Source organism: Dipodomys merriami, unplaced genomic scaffold (assembly GCF_024711535.1).
Source record: "Dipodomys merriami isolate MVZ:Mamm:240054 unplaced genomic scaffold, mDipMer1.0.p SCAF_3, whole genome shotgun sequence".
Taxonomy (NCBI): Eukaryota; Metazoa; Chordata; class Mammalia; order Rodentia; family Heteromyidae; genus Dipodomys; species Dipodomys merriami.
In genome coordinates this window covers 105,453,318-105,470,562 of record NW_027204492.1, presented here as the reverse complement: position 1 = coordinate 105,470,562, position 17,245 = coordinate 105,453,318, and the positions used below count along the sequence as shown (strand labels likewise).

Here is a 17,245-nt window from a genome sequence, read left to right as displayed (position 1 = left end):
ATGTTCTGGCATTTAAATTATGAAACTTAGTCTCAGAGTGTAGACTTACCTTGCGTTGCCAAGAGGACAGGAATGGCTTTTCTGCAAAGCTAAATAGTTTTTAGTTTATTGTCTGCTAGGAAACAACAGCTTGCTGATACCAGGGAAATGCCGTCTCATCATTGGGCCTGGGGTGTCCAAAAGAGGCAGAAAAAAATGACTGTAGCTCCCTGGCACTCTCCTCCTTTCTCTGGTTTTCATTGCCGTGAAGAGCAAGAGAACAATATTCTGCAATTAAGGATTCCATTAAGTTGAAGAAAAGAGCAAATGGGGGATGTTTGTTCTCCAAGCTGAAAAAATTTGTCTGGGGTGGGGAGGGATAGTGTTAGTGGTATAGAGAGAGGCGGGTGGAGAGACAAGTCAGGGCTGTTTGTTGAATATACTGTTAAGGACTGTTACCATCCTAATTAATCAAGTTAGAAATTACAGCTGTAGTCGGTTTCCCCCCAATTCTTGTTATCAATTTTCTTCTCTTTTGAGACAAAGCAAATATAAATTTTGTGTTCATTTGTCATTCGTTCTTTGACTTCAGCATCTCTGAAAATAACAATGTAGCACAAAAGCCCAGTATTTACCTAGTTGTAATGTGGGTTGCCATGGTGTTTTGCAAATTATTGCAATTATGTTCACCATGCGAGTCGCCCTTGGTAACTGGCGAAAAAACTGATAATCCTGTTTTGAACAAAAGGTCAAATTGCTGAATAGAAAGTCTTGATTAACTAAAAGATGTACAAAGTGGAATTATTTCCTACCATTCAGAAATAGTTCTTGATCGGGTTTGGGGGAGGGGGTGAGTAAGTACATCTGATTACTGAAGTACAAAGCATTGAAAGGATGTTGTCTTGAGCCTTTCATGTAGTCTTAATGGTGGCTTTTTTGTCAAATTTACCCATTTGCGGCATTGAAAGAGGCAGCTGCATTTAAGCTGGAGAGACGGTGCTTTTTCAAGAGTTCAGTACATGGAAAGTTCTCAGCAGTATCTGCAGTTTACTAGTAGCCCCTGGTCTATTAAAACTGATGTGCCGCATTTGAGCCCATTGCTCTCAGTACTTGTGAACCCCTCTGGCTGATGATCTAATAAAGTGCTCTTACTGGACAATCTCTGATCAGCTACTTAAAAAGGAGGCTGGGGGAGGGAGCAAGAGGGAGAAGCCTCACAGGCAGTCAGACTTGGCGCAGGCCAGAAGAGAAGAGTGGCAAAACTCCAAGGGTTGTCACAGTGTTGAGCTGTGATCTGTACTGAGGCATTTGCCATCAGGTTGGAGTTGGTGTGCCCCCAAACCCCCCAAGCTGCGATCTCATTATTTTTCTGGGGATTTCAAGTTGGATACGAGAAGATTGAGAGTCTTTTTGAAATACTAAAATCCTTGCATGTGTTTCTTAAATGGGGGGCATCCAGAAAACATAATGCTATGTTTATGTAGAACCTAAAGTTTGCCATGTTACAGCCAAAGATCAGATGGATTTCATGTCTTCTGAATCTAGCAGAGCATCTCTGGGGGAATGAATTTCTTTTTTTGTAATGACCACCTGAAAAATCAATTCTCAGAACTTTTGAGAGTGTGTGAAAGTGGCATGAAAGCAAAGCAAACCTTAACAAGTTTGTGGGTTGACATTCTGCATCACCTAGCAACCCCCTGGCCCAGCCAGATCTCTTGTCTACCCTTAGTTCTGTTTACAGACTATTCAAACGGCCCTTCGAAACCATGAAAGATATTCAGTTTCATTAGTACCATTCTCAAGGAGAAAATAATTAAAGTTAAATGAACAAACATTGCCTAGTGATGGTTTGAACTCCATTCTGATTTTAAGATGCCCTTTGAGGCAACTGAATAGATAATTCCGCTCTCACATTTGTTGTTTGGTACCCAAAGGCCTATCACATTAATCCATCCCAGCAAATACTAGTCTGCCAATTAACAAAATAGAATAAAATAAAAATTACTTTTAGCTGGACCTAAGGAAAGAAAAGGACTTCTGATAAGGAAGGAGGCATACTCTTCCTCAGTTGTTTTTTTAATTTGAATCTTACCTACGATGTTTGCGTTGATCTATGTGGATGTTGAATGAAGGCTTGGGGGAAGGCATGGGGAATGTGGCTCAAGCAGTAGAGTGCTCGCCTTGAGCTGAAGAATGCACGGACAGCGACCAGGCCAGAGTTCAAACCCCACGACTGACCAAAAAAAAAAAAAAAGGCACCTCTTTTAAAAACTGACTTATTACCTTCATAGACTCACCATCATAAAGAAAAATAGTCAGGTCATATTCCAAAAAGTTTGTGTTTTAGTAAGTGGCTTAATTTAATAAATGAGACTAATACTTGCCCTGCCACTTTCTGCTTAACAATTGCTTATGTGATTAAATTGACCTATTTTTGAAATCTTAGCTTTAGCAGGAAAATGTTTTAAAGAACAATTTTTATTTGACCTTTTTTTCCCCCTAGGTATATTCCTTGAAAATTCATCTTGGCTCCAACCAAACATGTAGAGCTCAGAATATTTTTCAAATATGTTAGTGATGAAAATTCTTGGGGAGATGGTCTCTTCATTAATAAGTTTTCTGATTTTAAAAACAATATATACTTGTTACAGAAGTCCTTTTCTTTCCTTAGGTCCAGCTAAACAAAAGCAAAATTAGAAATACAGAAATAGCAAAAGAAACCCTAATTTAACCATTCCTTCCAATCTTTTTTCTGCGCAAAATGGATAAAACTGAGCCTTGGGCTTACTTTTGAAGTTTATTATCAGATGAGTATATACAGTTTTATAGTATAATATACATTTGTTTTAAGAGTGAAGACTTAAGAGGCAGGAGCAATGATGGAAGTAATGAACTTTTTTTCTCAGAGGTTTTATCACTAAAATATTAATACAAGCACCAGAGTAGCCATTTTACCATTTCATTCCATTTGATTCTTTCCTACTTTTCCTTGTTGAAATGACTGTGCCTTAACTGACACATCCATTTAGAACCATTCATGTTGGAAAGTTGGACATTCGTCGCAGTTGGAATATTACATCCCCAAGTCACTTGTAGCTTCACATGGGGGCTGGAAGGGGGAAGACTCTTATGAAAGGATTTGTAGTAATACAATAGAGATGAGTGGAATGTGGAGAGGAAAATGCTTTCGGTTTCTTATATAAAGTGAAAGCAGGGTGGCTATGAAATCTTGTATTCTTATTATTTGTATTTTGTTAGATCTCTAACATCCACAGTACATGGCTGGGTTGCATGAGCTCTTTGTGCTTTGTTGACAGTTGACAGACAAAGCAAAATTATTCCTGAAGCAAGGTACTGTGTACTTAGTTGTGACCTATTATAGCCTAAGAATGTAGCTTGCTTTTGAGTGGGATGAATAAGGAGAGTATTTTATAGAATAGGCTTGAATATACTAAGAGAGGTTTTTAACTGCCCATACAGAAAGATATATGTCCTCCCTTGAACTTTATGCCCCCCAAATGTAATTTTCCATATAAAGTCATTTTAAGTATATTTTCCCCAGTTGCTTGCATGGAGACAATTTTAACTGTTCTAGTATTGTCCTACGGTGGTAAAATACAATTGCTGGTAATTGTGGCTTTCTGTGCTCACAGTCTAGCAGAAGATGGCTTGCATGGGGCTCAGGTACATCTTCTGATGCTCAAGTTCTGATTGCAAATTAAAATAGAAAGACTGTGGTATTGGATTTGATGTGTGGCAAAGCAGACCAAGTTGCTAATTTATCATATAATATACAATTGTTGAGGTTGGAATTTCTCCACTTGTAGTGCTGTTCTGTGTGTTTAAATGAGGGCCGCTGTTTGCATCTAACCTATCATAACAGTTTGGGAGTGCTCCATTATCCTTTCAGCAACCTGATGGCAGAGTCTGGTCCTTGCACAAATGATAAGATCAATAAGTTTCAAATAACTTGGATGAAATGACATATGACAGTTCATTTAAAGAGATGTCTAACTTAAAAAAAAATCAATTATAGTAATATTTAAAATTCTTACATGGACCGACAAGGCACTTTCCACTTCTGTTTTATTTGATAATTTTGTTTGAAATATTTTTGTATTAACTTTGGTGAATTGTTCATTTATATATATATATTTTTTTATTTTTTTTATTTTTTTATTTTTTGCTGATTTGCTTTTTCATCTCCTAGCCTGGCACCTCTCTGAGACTTAATAATCACTCCTTGACATGCCAGCATGCTACAGTGTAGAAGATTTTAACTTTAAAAGCAAAATTATGTTCCTGTTAAAACTTCCCCTGGAGATCATAGGGAAATTTTCTCCCAGTTTTGGGTACAAATGTGGGTCAGAAAGCAATTTGTTTTTTTGATATTTCTGGAAATCCCAAATCACAACATGTCATTCTTCAAAAGCAGCTGTGGGCCCATACTGCGCACTATCTATAAGAAGACCCATTTTTTTTTTTTTATACTGGGGATAATTCTGTGACAGAAAAATGTGCCTGCAAGGGAACCCCAGAACATTTATAAATGCTTTGGGGTGAAAAGAGAGTCTTGATGTTCTTTGAGTACATATGGTTTAGAGAGAAAGATGGTTAATGGGCGTTAACCAGAAAAACTAATAATAATTTGACAAATTCTGAATGAACAGTTGTGCTGGCAGACCTCACCCTGTGACCCTGTTCCTTGCTCCTGGAAACCCATATGACTTAGACCAAATCATATATCTCAGCAGAACTATGTCACCTCTTGAAAAATCTCTGAATCTTAAGGCAAAGATGATCACCATCTATTGAGTATAATTTTATCTAAAAATTTTTGGTGTTAATTGGGCTGTAGATGAAAGACCAGTGGGCCAAACTGGTGATAAATTGGGAATTGGAGAAGGAGTGCCATATAGTTGACTAAAAAGAAGTGTAGGAAACTACTGTGAGTTGAGCACTTGTGGCTTACCTTGGTAATCCTAGATTACCAAGGAGGCTGAGATCTGAGGATCATCATTTGAAGCCAGCCCATGCAGACAAATCTGAGAAATTCTCATCTCTGATTAACCAGCAAAACACTGGAACTCTAGGCATGGGTCAAGTGGTAGTACACCAGCTGTGAGTGAAAAAGCCAAGCCAGAATGTGGAATCTTCAGTTCAAGCTCTAGTACTGACACACAAAAAGAGGTTACTATAATTTTTTTTTCTTCTGTGAATTTTAGACTAATCCTCGCTAATTTTCATGAACTCTATGTCTGTACTTTTCCTTTATTGTTTTTATTTATGGACTACTTCTTTTAAAAAATACTTTGAGGGCCTCCTGTGTACCACATTTCCAGATCTGGTTGGTGTCTGCATGCATGCCTCTTTCTAAAAATATAAATGTACACAAATGAGTAACAGTTTGTGTTTAAGGTGCAGCTACCAGGCACGCCTCAGTTACCAGTGGAAATCGATCCCTTTTTAGCATGTGCAGACAGAAACCATTTTAGTTGAGGCCACAGAAATATAATTTAGCAATCAAAACCAATCAGTATTTGACACAGCTTCATACACAATGATTTTAAGGAATTAGTGGTGCTGAGATTAAAGCAACAGGTGATGGAGCTTTGCATGTTTTGGTAAATGTTTATTCTGCTGCTATTGGACAAGCTTGCTTCACCTCTTTTGAACCATCTCTTTATAAACATGGTTAACCCAGGCAACTGAAAATGCCATGGCCTTATTATTATTGGTTATAACAATTTACCTGTGGCATTACATAATAAAAGAAAATAAAAGAAAATATTTGGTCTGCAGGCATCCTTATACTTGGTCTAAATGTTTTTCTTAAAACCCACAACTTTTAATATAGGTTAGGCTTCTAAGGAAGTTAATCTTTAAATTTCTTCTCCCGTTAACTTGTCAACACACCCTTGGGCTGCTCAGTTTTCCTAAAAGAGAATTATAAATTAAGTTTAGTTTTGTCATTGAAATTGATAATTCAAAGTAAATTTATATGTAAGTATTTTCATTTTTCCAGTTCTTATTACACCTTCAAGAGGCAAAATTCATTATGAAATCTTGTAATGTGAGATTTTTCCCATCATGGAATACTTTTCAGACCTGGCAAATGAACGTTTGTTCGAAGTTAAGAGTTAGCATAGTTGGTTAACATTTGTTGGGGAGAGAAGGGTGTTAGCTGTGTACTAGACTGAATTGAGTTGAAGAAAAGCATTGAATTGAATATCATTTGGGCCTGTTTCCCTCCATAGAAGAGGTTTGTTTAAAATTCATCATGACCAAAAGCTTAATAAAGCAAGAGGCATAGTTACAGGCTTCTGATATTTTTTTTTCAGCCCCAGTTCCCTTCACACAGTTATCAGCATGTTTAATTTCCATGCATAATAGCACTAGTTATTGTTGTCATTTGTAAAGGGAGATTAACAGATAGTAAGTACAAACAAACCCAAATAAGCTCTGAATAGAAAGGTGACAAAGAAAAAAAGACCTCTTTAATGTTAATTATAACTGGTAGGAAGTCTAGACAAATCATATTATCTCTTTTCTATATGATTTGCAAGGACAATTAGTAACTCTGGCAGAGATAGAGTTGGATGTTTGCTTTTAAAAACAGGTGAAATGACAACTTAGCATCTCCCTGGTTGTTAACTCCCCTGGTGAGTCATGAAGATATGATACATGGGTGGAATCGAGTTTCAAAAATAAAACTTAAAAGCAGTTTAGCTTTTTGAGCACTGTATTTTTAATTAAAACAATTTAACTTCAATGAATGGGCTAAGCTTGGAAGTTCACAACTGTAGTCCCAGCATTTGGGAGTTAGAGGCAGGGAGAATCTCAAGTTTGAGGACAACGTGGCCTACATTGTGAGAACTCATCTCAAATTAATAAATAAATAATTAATTAATAATACCTTGATAAGTTTGACCTGTCTGGTTGGTTTTTTTTTCTTTAAAATTACAAGTTTCTTTAAAATTAAAAGTATTACAAGTTTCAAAAGGGCTCGCTGATATTCTCAACCTGAAAATAAAATAGTTTATCCTATTAAGTATAGATAGAATTGGAACTTCCTGTGAATGTTATTTTATATTGATGCATTTTATCTTCTTTAAAAATACCACCTTTAAATCAAAAAGTCCTACAGTGTGCTTTTGCTTTATGTGCAAGTCTTACAGAGCTAGAAGAACTGATTTGTGATGCTTTCTCTTGAATTTGCTTGAAGCTACTTCCAGGAGGAATGTATTCTGATGAAATAGCACAGCAGTGGCTGAGGGCATCTGAGTCTCAGCTTTGGGACATCACCATATGAAATAGCTACTATGTGGCAACTTTGTACCTAACTTAAGAAGCAATATACTCGTCTCACCAAGAGAAGAAAGCCAGGCTACCTAGACTATAACCAGGGATGGGTTTGGTTCTAGTTATTGGCTCTTTCTTCTCCTTATCATTATAGTTCTTTCTGACCTCCATTCTTAGGCAGATGTTGCTGTGTCTGCCAACGTTGTCTTTCTTCCCTTCTCCTTCTACCAAATATCTGTTTACTTATTCTTTGTATTCCAAAGTTATCATCTCTCAAAATGCTCCAAAGCTTAGAGATAGTCAGTTCTTTTTTGCGGTCTCGCAGATAGGGATGCCATGAGACCTGGGAGCATACTTCACTCATCTTTGTACACCAGCATCCCACCTAATGCTCACTATGTTTCGGTAGTAATACATGCAGCACCTAAGTTCCCAGAGGTGATGTCTTATTTGAACACCTAACCTTTGCTTGACTTCATTTGTGGTGACTTATCTTCCTTGTTTAACAGATAGGTTTTTACAATAAATATACTATTGATTCATGAAAACATTGTGTTGTATCACTATGAGACAACTTAAAAGAACAAAATGAGAATAACTGAAGAAGTGTGAAGAGGGTTATAAAGAACAGAGAAGTAGCCGTGGTAATTTGAAACTACTGTAAAGTAGTGGCCACTTGAAATGGTTCTCCAGAGAACACGTGTAGAATGTGTTCTCATTTTAAATGAAATGTTTGCTTGTGTTTTTAAGTGTTTCTTCCATGTCAACAATAATTGTAAGCACTTTAAGTATATTAAATTACATTACATCCATCTTACAAGGTAGGCACTGTCTTCCCACCCATGTTTTAGAGAATGAAACAGCACAGGAATTAAGTAACTAGACAATTGTTACTCGGCAATTGAGAAGGTCATTCATTTCTCTGCGTTACTTTTTTGTTGGTGGTGGTGGTCGTGGTGCTTGAACTCAGGATCTGGGCACTGTCCTTGAGCTCTTTTGCTCAAGGTTAGTGCTCTACCACTTTGAGCCACAGCTCTACTGCCAGTTTTTGAGTAGCTAATTGGAGATAAGTATCTCACAGGGGCTTTTCTGCCCCGGCTGGCTTTTGAAGCACGATTCTCAGATCTCAGCCTCCTGAGTAGCTAAGAATACTCTGCAGTACTTTAATGTAATGATCTTTTCTAATGAACTAAAACCCAGTAGTTCCATTTTTGGACACTTTGATCTTTGTGAGTTATGGGGGATTTATCTTTTTAAAAAGGGATCACATCTTCCATGGTCTCTCTTTTTCTTTTTCTTTTTTTAACTTCATGGGTTTCCAAACTTTTAAGTTTAGGACAAAAGTAATCCGAGGAGTTTACAACAGGATTTGCTATGTTTATTTATCAATGGTAATGGTAAGACTGACCTTCTTTCTATCTCTTTGTCTCTCCAGGGCTGGTTGATATGTGAAGAGCCAACCTGTCGCAATCGAACTCGGCACCTTCCCCTTCAGTTCTCCCGAAATGGACCTGCTTGTCCAGCCTGCATAAAGTCTATACTTAGACCAGAGGTAAGTAGCAATCTCATGCTTAATAAAACTATGCAGAAGAGAGTCGATGATTATTTGGTCATCTGATATTTCTTTACCATAACTAGACTTTCAGAAGGTAACTAAAAGAAAATGTTTTGTTCTTTTAGGGGTTACTTGAGTGCAACTTCATAATTATAGAAAAGATGCCATTCTTTTGTAGGAATTGCTAATATCCTTGATTTGGTTTGAATCCCATGAGGTAGGAACAATACTGAGATCTGAACCCTTAAGAGTTTGGCATTTGCTAGCCACATACTGATTGAGCCATGCCTCCAACCCAATTTGCTCTGGCTGTTTTTGAGATAGAGTCTCACTTTAGCCCAAGCTGGCCTTCATGATCATCTTTTTATGTTTCCCACTGTAGTGGAGATGGCAGACAAATGTCATCATGCCCAGCTTTTCCAACTGAGATGGGGCTCCTGACCTTCTTTTTAGCCTGAGCTGGCCTGGAACCACAATCGTCTGGACTCTGGATTCCCACTGGGAATGACAGATGCAGAACACTGTGACATAGGGTCTTTTTGCCCAGAGTAGAGCCACGAGCCTCCTAATCTTTGCCTCCCAAGTAGCTAATAGGCATGAGCCACAAGCATGTGGCTTCTACCCTAAAGAGTTTATTTTGTGGCTTTTTTTCCACCTCAGTAGCATTTAAGTAGCTGTGTAGATCATGAGTTCTCAAGTTTTTCTTTTTTCTTTTTTTCTTTTTTCTCAATCGTCATATACACATCTCAGGGACAAAGTATAGTAGCATTAATAACTCCCAACTGGAGATTTCCGTAGAGTCTAAAAACCCCTTCCTCGTTATTAAGATGCCTTCCCTCTGTTGCCCCTTTGAAGCATCATAAACCTAAGCAGCATTTCCCAAATGTGGTGAGAAAAATGTTTGCAAGTTTTCAAACAGAGAATTTTGTCACCACTTCCGGTTTTCTAGTGGTTTATTGGAGATAAGCGTCTCATGGACTTTCCTTGCCCAGGCTGGCTTTGAACCATGATACTCAGATCTCAGCCTCCTGAGTAGCTAGGATTACAGGCGTGAGCCACCGGCACCCGGCAAAAATCAGCTTTTATACTTTATCTTTTGTCAACCATTTTTCTGTGTTGCTACTTCTCCCTTTTTTTGTGTGTCAATCTTGGGACTTTGAACTCAGGACCTGGGTACTGTCCCTCTGAATTTTTGTGCTAAGGCTAGGACTCTACTACTTGAGCCACAGCTCCACTTCCAGCTTTTTGGTTGTTTTTGGTTGTTTTTGGTAGGACTTTTCCTGTTTGGGTTGGCTTCAAACCACAATCCTCGAATCTCAGCCTCCTGAATAGCTAGGATTACAGGTATGAGCCACCAGTGCCCAGCTGCTACTTTGTTTCAATACCAAAATTTTTGCACACAGTTTAACTATACTTCTCACTGTACACTTTAGGCTACTTTTCAATATCGCATTACTGGAAATTTTCCAATGAGTATTTTCCTGCTTAAATGATCATGCTTCAGTTATTTCCTTAGGATAAATTCTTACCAGTAGTATTTATCAAAGAATCTAAGTATACTATAGTCTTGATTCATATTGCCTATAAATTCTTACCAGTAATATTTGTCAGAGAGCCTAAGTACAATATATTCTTGATTCATATTGCCTAATGTCTTTCCTGATAGGTTACCCAAATAGTTCCTGCTGGTATATAATGAGGGTCCAGTTTTACCACAGCCTTTCCAGCATTTGGAAGTTACCATTAGTTTATGTTTAACTGACTGTATAAATAGTAAATGTTCCTTGCCTTATTTGTTGTACACCTTTGATAGTTGCAAGTAGAATGTATGGAGGGTGGTGTTGGGGTGAGATTTTTCCTTACTTCATGCTTAGTAGGCACATGTTCTAATATAAGCCATATCGCCAACCTCTTAGTGTGCTAGGTATTTCTGAGATAAGGTCTTGCTTCCTGCCTGGGTGCATGCATTGATGCCATTCCACTTATTGTAGGCTTCTCTTCATTGCTGAGATACTAGGCATATACCATTGAATCCAACATCTATATTGGATAGAACTCATTGGCTTTTCTGTTCCAGCTTCTCTGAAACCTTGATCTCCTATTCTCAGCCTCCATGTAGCAAGATTGACAGGCAACACCACTGTGCCCAGCTTTGGGTTAAGGGGTCTAGTGAAGTTTTCTTTACAGGCTAATCTGCAACTATAATCCTCCTAGTCTTAGCCTCCAAAGTAGCTAGAATTACAGGATGAGCCACTGGTGCCTGACAATTATAGATATTTTTAATGTGAAACACAATGTAAGAATTAGCTGTTGTAGCAAAAATTCTTTTTACGTCAGTCTCATCTGAAGACTTACATCAGTTAGAGGAAGAAAAAAAAAAGAACAGAAGCGTGTATATTTAGTGTGACTCATCAATCCAGTTGGAGGCTCTAGGGGAATCACCTTGCTTCATGAACTGATGCTGCCTTTGAGTCTTTTAAAATCTCTAACTCAAGTCAAGTTTGATAAAATTTGAATTACTTCTTAGAAAGTCAGCCTGTTTTGTGATTGTGTTCTTGGTGAGAAGTTAAAAAACATATATTCAGCTAGTAGATTATTAAACTTCTGATAAGGTCATTGATGATGTTGCTGGTAGTAGCTTTATACATATTTTTTAAGTTATTATTCTTTTGTGGGTAGGTGTGCAGTTAGTGGGGCTTGAACTCTGGGCCTAAGAATTGTCCCTCAGCTTTTTTGCTAAAGGCTAGCGCTGTCACTTTAGCCACAGCTCCACTTTTGGCTTTTTGTGTTTTGCTGGAAATAAGAGAGTTGGATTTTTCCTGCCTCAGCTGGCTTTGAACCATGATTCTCAGATTTTAGCCTCCTGAGTAGCTAGGATTACAGGCATGAGCCACCGGCTTGACTTATCCATTTTTTTTAATATGTCAACACAAGCAATTTTAAAGTGACATTTTTCCCCCTCATATCATCATCCTTCTCAAAACTGACATTTCAGGTAGCTGTTTCCCAAGGTTACAGCCACTCTTCCTAGGGAGAAGCTTTCGTAGAGAGCTGCTTAGATCATGACCCTCTGGGATAACTCTATCAGTTTCCTTACAGGGACCTTGATCATGGAATTCAGCCCACTCTTCTGTACTCCATTTGAGTTAGCAATGATCAATGGAGATTTAAAATTTTCTCTTTATGAAGTCTGTGGGCTTTCCTAGTAGGAAAAAAATTTTTCATCTTTTCAACATTCCCAAGAAGCTTCCAAAACAGTTGTACAATGGACATAATCATCACAATTAACTGAAGAGGCTTCCAAAGTCCTATCTAGATTATGCTCATCTCACTCTTAATTCCCCAGTTATAGGTCTCAGTCATACCTTAATTTCTTTTTATTTCTTGTGCTATTACTGGGGCTTGGACACAGTCTCTGAGCTTTTAATAATTATTTATTAAATATATGCATGTCGTAGACACTTTGCTAAGTACTAAAACATTAATGAGCAGGACATTTCCTTGTTTATAAATGGTTGAGTGGATAAGGAAAATTTGTGTGTGTGTGTGTGTGTGTGTGTGTAATTGAGTATTTTTGAACCATAAAAAAGAATGAAATTATGTGATTTCCAAGAAAATGGATGGGACTGAGGATCATTGTGTTAAACAAAATAAACCAGACTCAGAAAGACAAATATTTCATATGTTTTCTCTCATGTGCAGAATCTAGATTTTAGAAAATACAACATGAAGTTAGGTGGGGGAGTGTTTGGAAAGAGGAAATCGGTTGAGGACATGAAAGGGCAAAGGAGGATGAATATGATCAAACTATACAATATGCATGTATAAAATGTCACCCTGAAACCCATTCTGTTTCATAGCGAATATACACTAATATGAATGTTTTTAAAACTAGTTTAACATCTAGATTGTATAAAATTGCTATCAGTGGGCAACAATTGCCATTTGCAAATGTCTGTTTGGACAGAATGCCATCCATTCCTAGTATCCAGGCTAGTGAGGATTTGAAACATGTTGATGAGGTTTGTGGTGGTGAAGCACTAGCCTCTTCATGTGCCAGTCTCTTCCTCACATTATAAATCTACTCCCATTTAGTCCTGGGTTGCAGTTGACTTGAGTGCTTTCCAGAGCTGACTGCGAATATGAAAACTGGCTGCCCTTCGGGCTCATGTTGCCAGAGTTGGAAGAAAGCTGGGACAGTTTTGTTCCCAGGGCTTTAGACATGCCCCTTCTTTCTTTTCCGATACTTCGTAAATCTGTATCAGTAAGGTTTTTTACGCCCAGGAGAATTTAACTGTATATAAGTTACTGCTTATTAAAAATATTCCAAGTTTTGTTACATATGAAGTACCTTTAAAAAAAAAGCTTGCCTATTTATATTACTAAATAGTAATAAGATCCTTTTTCACACTGGTGATAGAGCTGGGACTTACCCAGATATTTAATATCTCTTCCTTTAAGAACATGGTTCTGAATTTTTAATGTGACCGATGTGAATGGAGCCACAGTGGATTCTTTATTATGTAATTCAGCAGAAAGAAAGCTTTGCTTATGCTTGGTAAGAAATGTACGCATTATCCTGCCCATGTAATTGTAACCCCTCTGTACAGTATGTTCACAAATTAAAGAAAGAAAGAAAGAAAGAAAGCTTTGCTTTTAAAAAATTAATATTTCATCATAGAACTAAAATTTCAAATCACACTTTTTTCTCATGAGCAGCTCTTTTCTTGGTATGGAATTGAGAAAGTGTCTTCAGGTGTCTCTTCTTGAATCATGGTAGAAATAATTTCTGTAATTGGACAGTGCCTGGGCAGGAACATTGTAGAGGTCTCTTTCATTTATTTGTTGACTCAACTAATTTTCTTGAAGGCTATATCTGAGAAAAGCAGTGAAATGGCTGCTAGCCTACCTTGGAATACCCCTACCTAGGTATTCTTTATTATCCTCTATTATAAACCTACTAAAATCTTTTACAACAATATGAATACTGTACATGACTTCTGTTCTTTAAGGGAAATGAGAAACTTATAATCACCATGTGGTAGCTGGAGACTGTTGATTTGTTGAGCAAGTTAGGGATCGTAAGAATCTTGCCAAGTTACCTAGGTAATGTCTTGTTTCTGCATATGAAGTAAACATGAAAATAATTATGGTCTCCTAAGGCAGGAAGCATAAGTTACACAGGAAAAGAATCTTTGAACTATGGCAAAAAGTCTTAATGTCTGTATGGTCATTGGTAATTATCTAGTAAAGGAAAGGATTTTATCGAACGATCCTCTTTGTGACTTTGATGTACATCTTTGATGTGAGATCGCTAAATTCTCCATACAGCCTTTTACAAACAAGCAGGTGCTAGCTTTGTGTTTTTTTTTATTGTATTGAGATAAAATTCCCCTAACATAAAGTTAACCATTTAAAAATGAGCAGTGTCGTGGCATTAGTACTTTCATAATGTTGTACAACCACTAGCTCTAAAACTGTTTTCATCAAACCAGAAAGCAAACCCCATACCTATTAAGCAGTTATCCCCCGTTCTCCCATCCTTCAAGCTCTCAGAACAACTAGTCTATTTTCTGTTTCTATTATAGAATTGCTTATCCAGGATATTTTATGTTAATGAGATGTGATATGATATGGCTGTCTTTTTCACAGCTTCCTAGCGTATGTTCTTCTATGTTGTAACATTCTCAGTTTTCACTGTTTTTGTTGTTGTTGTTGTTGTTGTTGTTGTTGTTGTTCCCAGACAATATTCCATTGGACCGATTTGCTGCAATGTGTTTATCAATTCTTCCATTAATGGACATTTGGGTTACTTCTTTCAATGTACCTCTAAAGTTTATCTTATCTCGTTTTTCATTAGGTTGAAAGGTCTTACTTTAGGCCTGAATTTGTGTCCTGTGGCTCACTTATTGGTCCTTCCTCAACTGAATGGTACTGCACAAAGCTAAAGCGAATGTGTTATATGTTCATTATATGAGTTGTATCTTGATAAAGTGAGAAACTCAAAATTGCATCCAGTACTTCAAGTAGTCTGACTGGTGCTAATATGGAACAGAATAAACCTGCTACCATCACCTTTCTTGAATAGTTAATTTCTAGTAACTCTGTTGGTATTGCAGTAACTTTCTTGGCATCTGTATCCACAGCATTTTTTAAAATTTTGAACATTCTATATACTAAACTATATACCAATTGTTTTGTACATGCAAATGCTAAGCTTGGTCCTATCACATTTTCTTAGAATAAATGAGGTATAAGACTCTGGAGGTAGTATATTAACAAAGTACCACAAAGTAGGGGACTTAAAAGAATGGAAATTTGTTGTCTCGTTATTGTGGAAGTCAGAAGTCTTAAGATTTCAGTTTCATTGTGATCATTCTGCTTTTGAAGTCTGTTGGGCAGAATCTTGAATCATCTAGCATCCATTAATCCTTGGTGATTCTTGGCATGTACATATATCACTCTAAATAATATCTGTTTCTATTTGCACATGGCTGCCTTCTCCCAATGTGTCTTCTAAGGACATCAGTGACTGGTTTAGGGCCCACACTAATGCAGTACAACTTTGTGTTAGTTTGATATCACTTGCCAGGACTGTATTTCCAAACAAAGTCACATTTACAAGTACTAAAGGTTAGGACTTCAGTGTATGTTTTTGAGGATATACTTATAACATGTAGGAATTGTACTGAGCTGATTGTAATGGAAGCCAAAACTAACAGAGTAGCTTAAAAGGACTCCACATTTTATTATCTACGAAAGAAATATTAATTTTGTCACACATGACAAGAATCTTAACTGTGGTCTATCCAGGATTGCTCTTCTAGCTTCAGTGTCATCAGGACCATAGGCTCTTCTGCCTTTGTCTGTTAGCACAAGTACCAAACTTCTATCCTCAAGGTCACAGCATGGTCCAGAGAGACTGCAAAGGATCTTTCAAGGCATGACAGCATTAAAAAATGGAGAGAAGGCTAAAGAGTCAAACGGATGTTCATCCAGCCAAGTTAGTTCTTAAGTAATCTTCCTAGAAAATCCCACTCAACATTCCTGCCTATATTCCATGGGCCAGAAGTTAGACACAGGGAGAGAATTACCTTTTGTTACTAAAGAAGAACAGGCTAAGTATTGAGGGCCACTCAGCACTCTCTGCAACAGAGATTTTTCTAATGAACTCTGTGAAATCTCTTATGCTGCCTCGAATCTATCACTGTCCTGTTGAATGTGTGGATCCTGATTTGCCGTGTATCCAGCATTTGGCATCTACAATTTTGACGCAGTAATTAGCTTCTCCTCTTACCTCCTCTAAAATATTGATTAAGATGTGGAAGTGTATTTATGCACACGCCAGTGGATAGATGCCTTCTTCCCGGCAGACATTGCTTCATTTTAATCAGCACCCTTTGTGTAGGAGTATTTGAGTGGTCACTAATTACCTGTGCTTCTAGCTTGTAGTTCTCCGATTTTACCCAAGGGTTTCTCCCAAGGAAAATCCTCATCTTTGTTGATCAAATGCGGATGGCCTCACAGCTTTCCAATTATATTGGCCCTTGGAAAAATCATGGGATCTATTGTCTTTGACAATCTAGCACAGCAGCATTTTTAAAAGAAAGTACTTTGGTTTATTCATTATATACCAGTATCTAGTTGCTCCTGGAGAAGGATCATAAAATATTTTTTTTTCAGAATATAGTTTTGGTAATGGGAGAGAAAAACTATGCATGGCTCCACATATAATAATCCTGATTAAAGAAGCTTGCCTAAGCTGGGTGCTGGTAGCTCAAGCCTGTAATCCTAGCTACTCAGGAGGCTGAGATATAAGGATCATAGTTCAAAGCCAGCCAGGGCGGTAAAGTCCATGAGACTCTTATCTTGAACTAACCATCAGAAAACTGGAAGTGGCACTGTGCTCAAGTGGTAGAGTGCTGGCCTTGAGCTGAAGAGCTCAGGGATAGTGCCCAGGCCAAGAGTTCAAGCCCTACAACCAAAAATTTTTTTTTAAAACTTGACTAAGTATGGAAGTGATAAGAGAGGTCTATCCATAGCAATAAACCATTGAATGTGATATAGGTTATGGTAAGTATTAGTGAATTAGAGCTATAAAAGGAATTGTTGAACCATGGACAAAAAAAGAGAGATCTTGTATTGAAAATTGTAGCCAAGCACCAGTGGCTCACACTTGTAATCCTTGCTACTGAGGAGGAGATCCTTGGATCTCAGTTTGAAACCAGTTCAGGCAGAAATGTTCGTGAGACTCATCTCTAATTCACCACCAGAAGTGGGAAATGGTGCTGTGGCTCAGTGTGGTAGAGCACTAGCCTTAAGCAAAAGAGCTCCATAACAGCGTCCAGGTCCTGAGTTCAAGCCCCACAAGAAAAAAAAAAAAAAAAAGAAAGAAGAAAAAAAATTGTG

General features: G+C 37.6%; 1 protein-coding gene across 4 annotated transcripts in view; it reads left to right on the top strand.

The window, feature by feature from the left end:
• Positions 1 to 17,245, top strand: part of Pola1 (DNA polymerase alpha 1, catalytic subunit) — a 308,468-nt gene that overhangs the window by 189,922 nt on the left and 101,301 nt on the right. For all 4 annotated transcript variants that reach the window (XM_070040692.1, XM_070040689.1, XM_070040688.1 and 1 more), the window contains one exon: positions 8,717 to 8,833. In XM_070040692.1, coding sequence (XP_069896793.1) covers positions 8,717 to 8,833 — 117 coding nt within the window. The remainder of the gene's footprint in view (positions 1 to 8,716; positions 8,834 to 17,245) is intronic.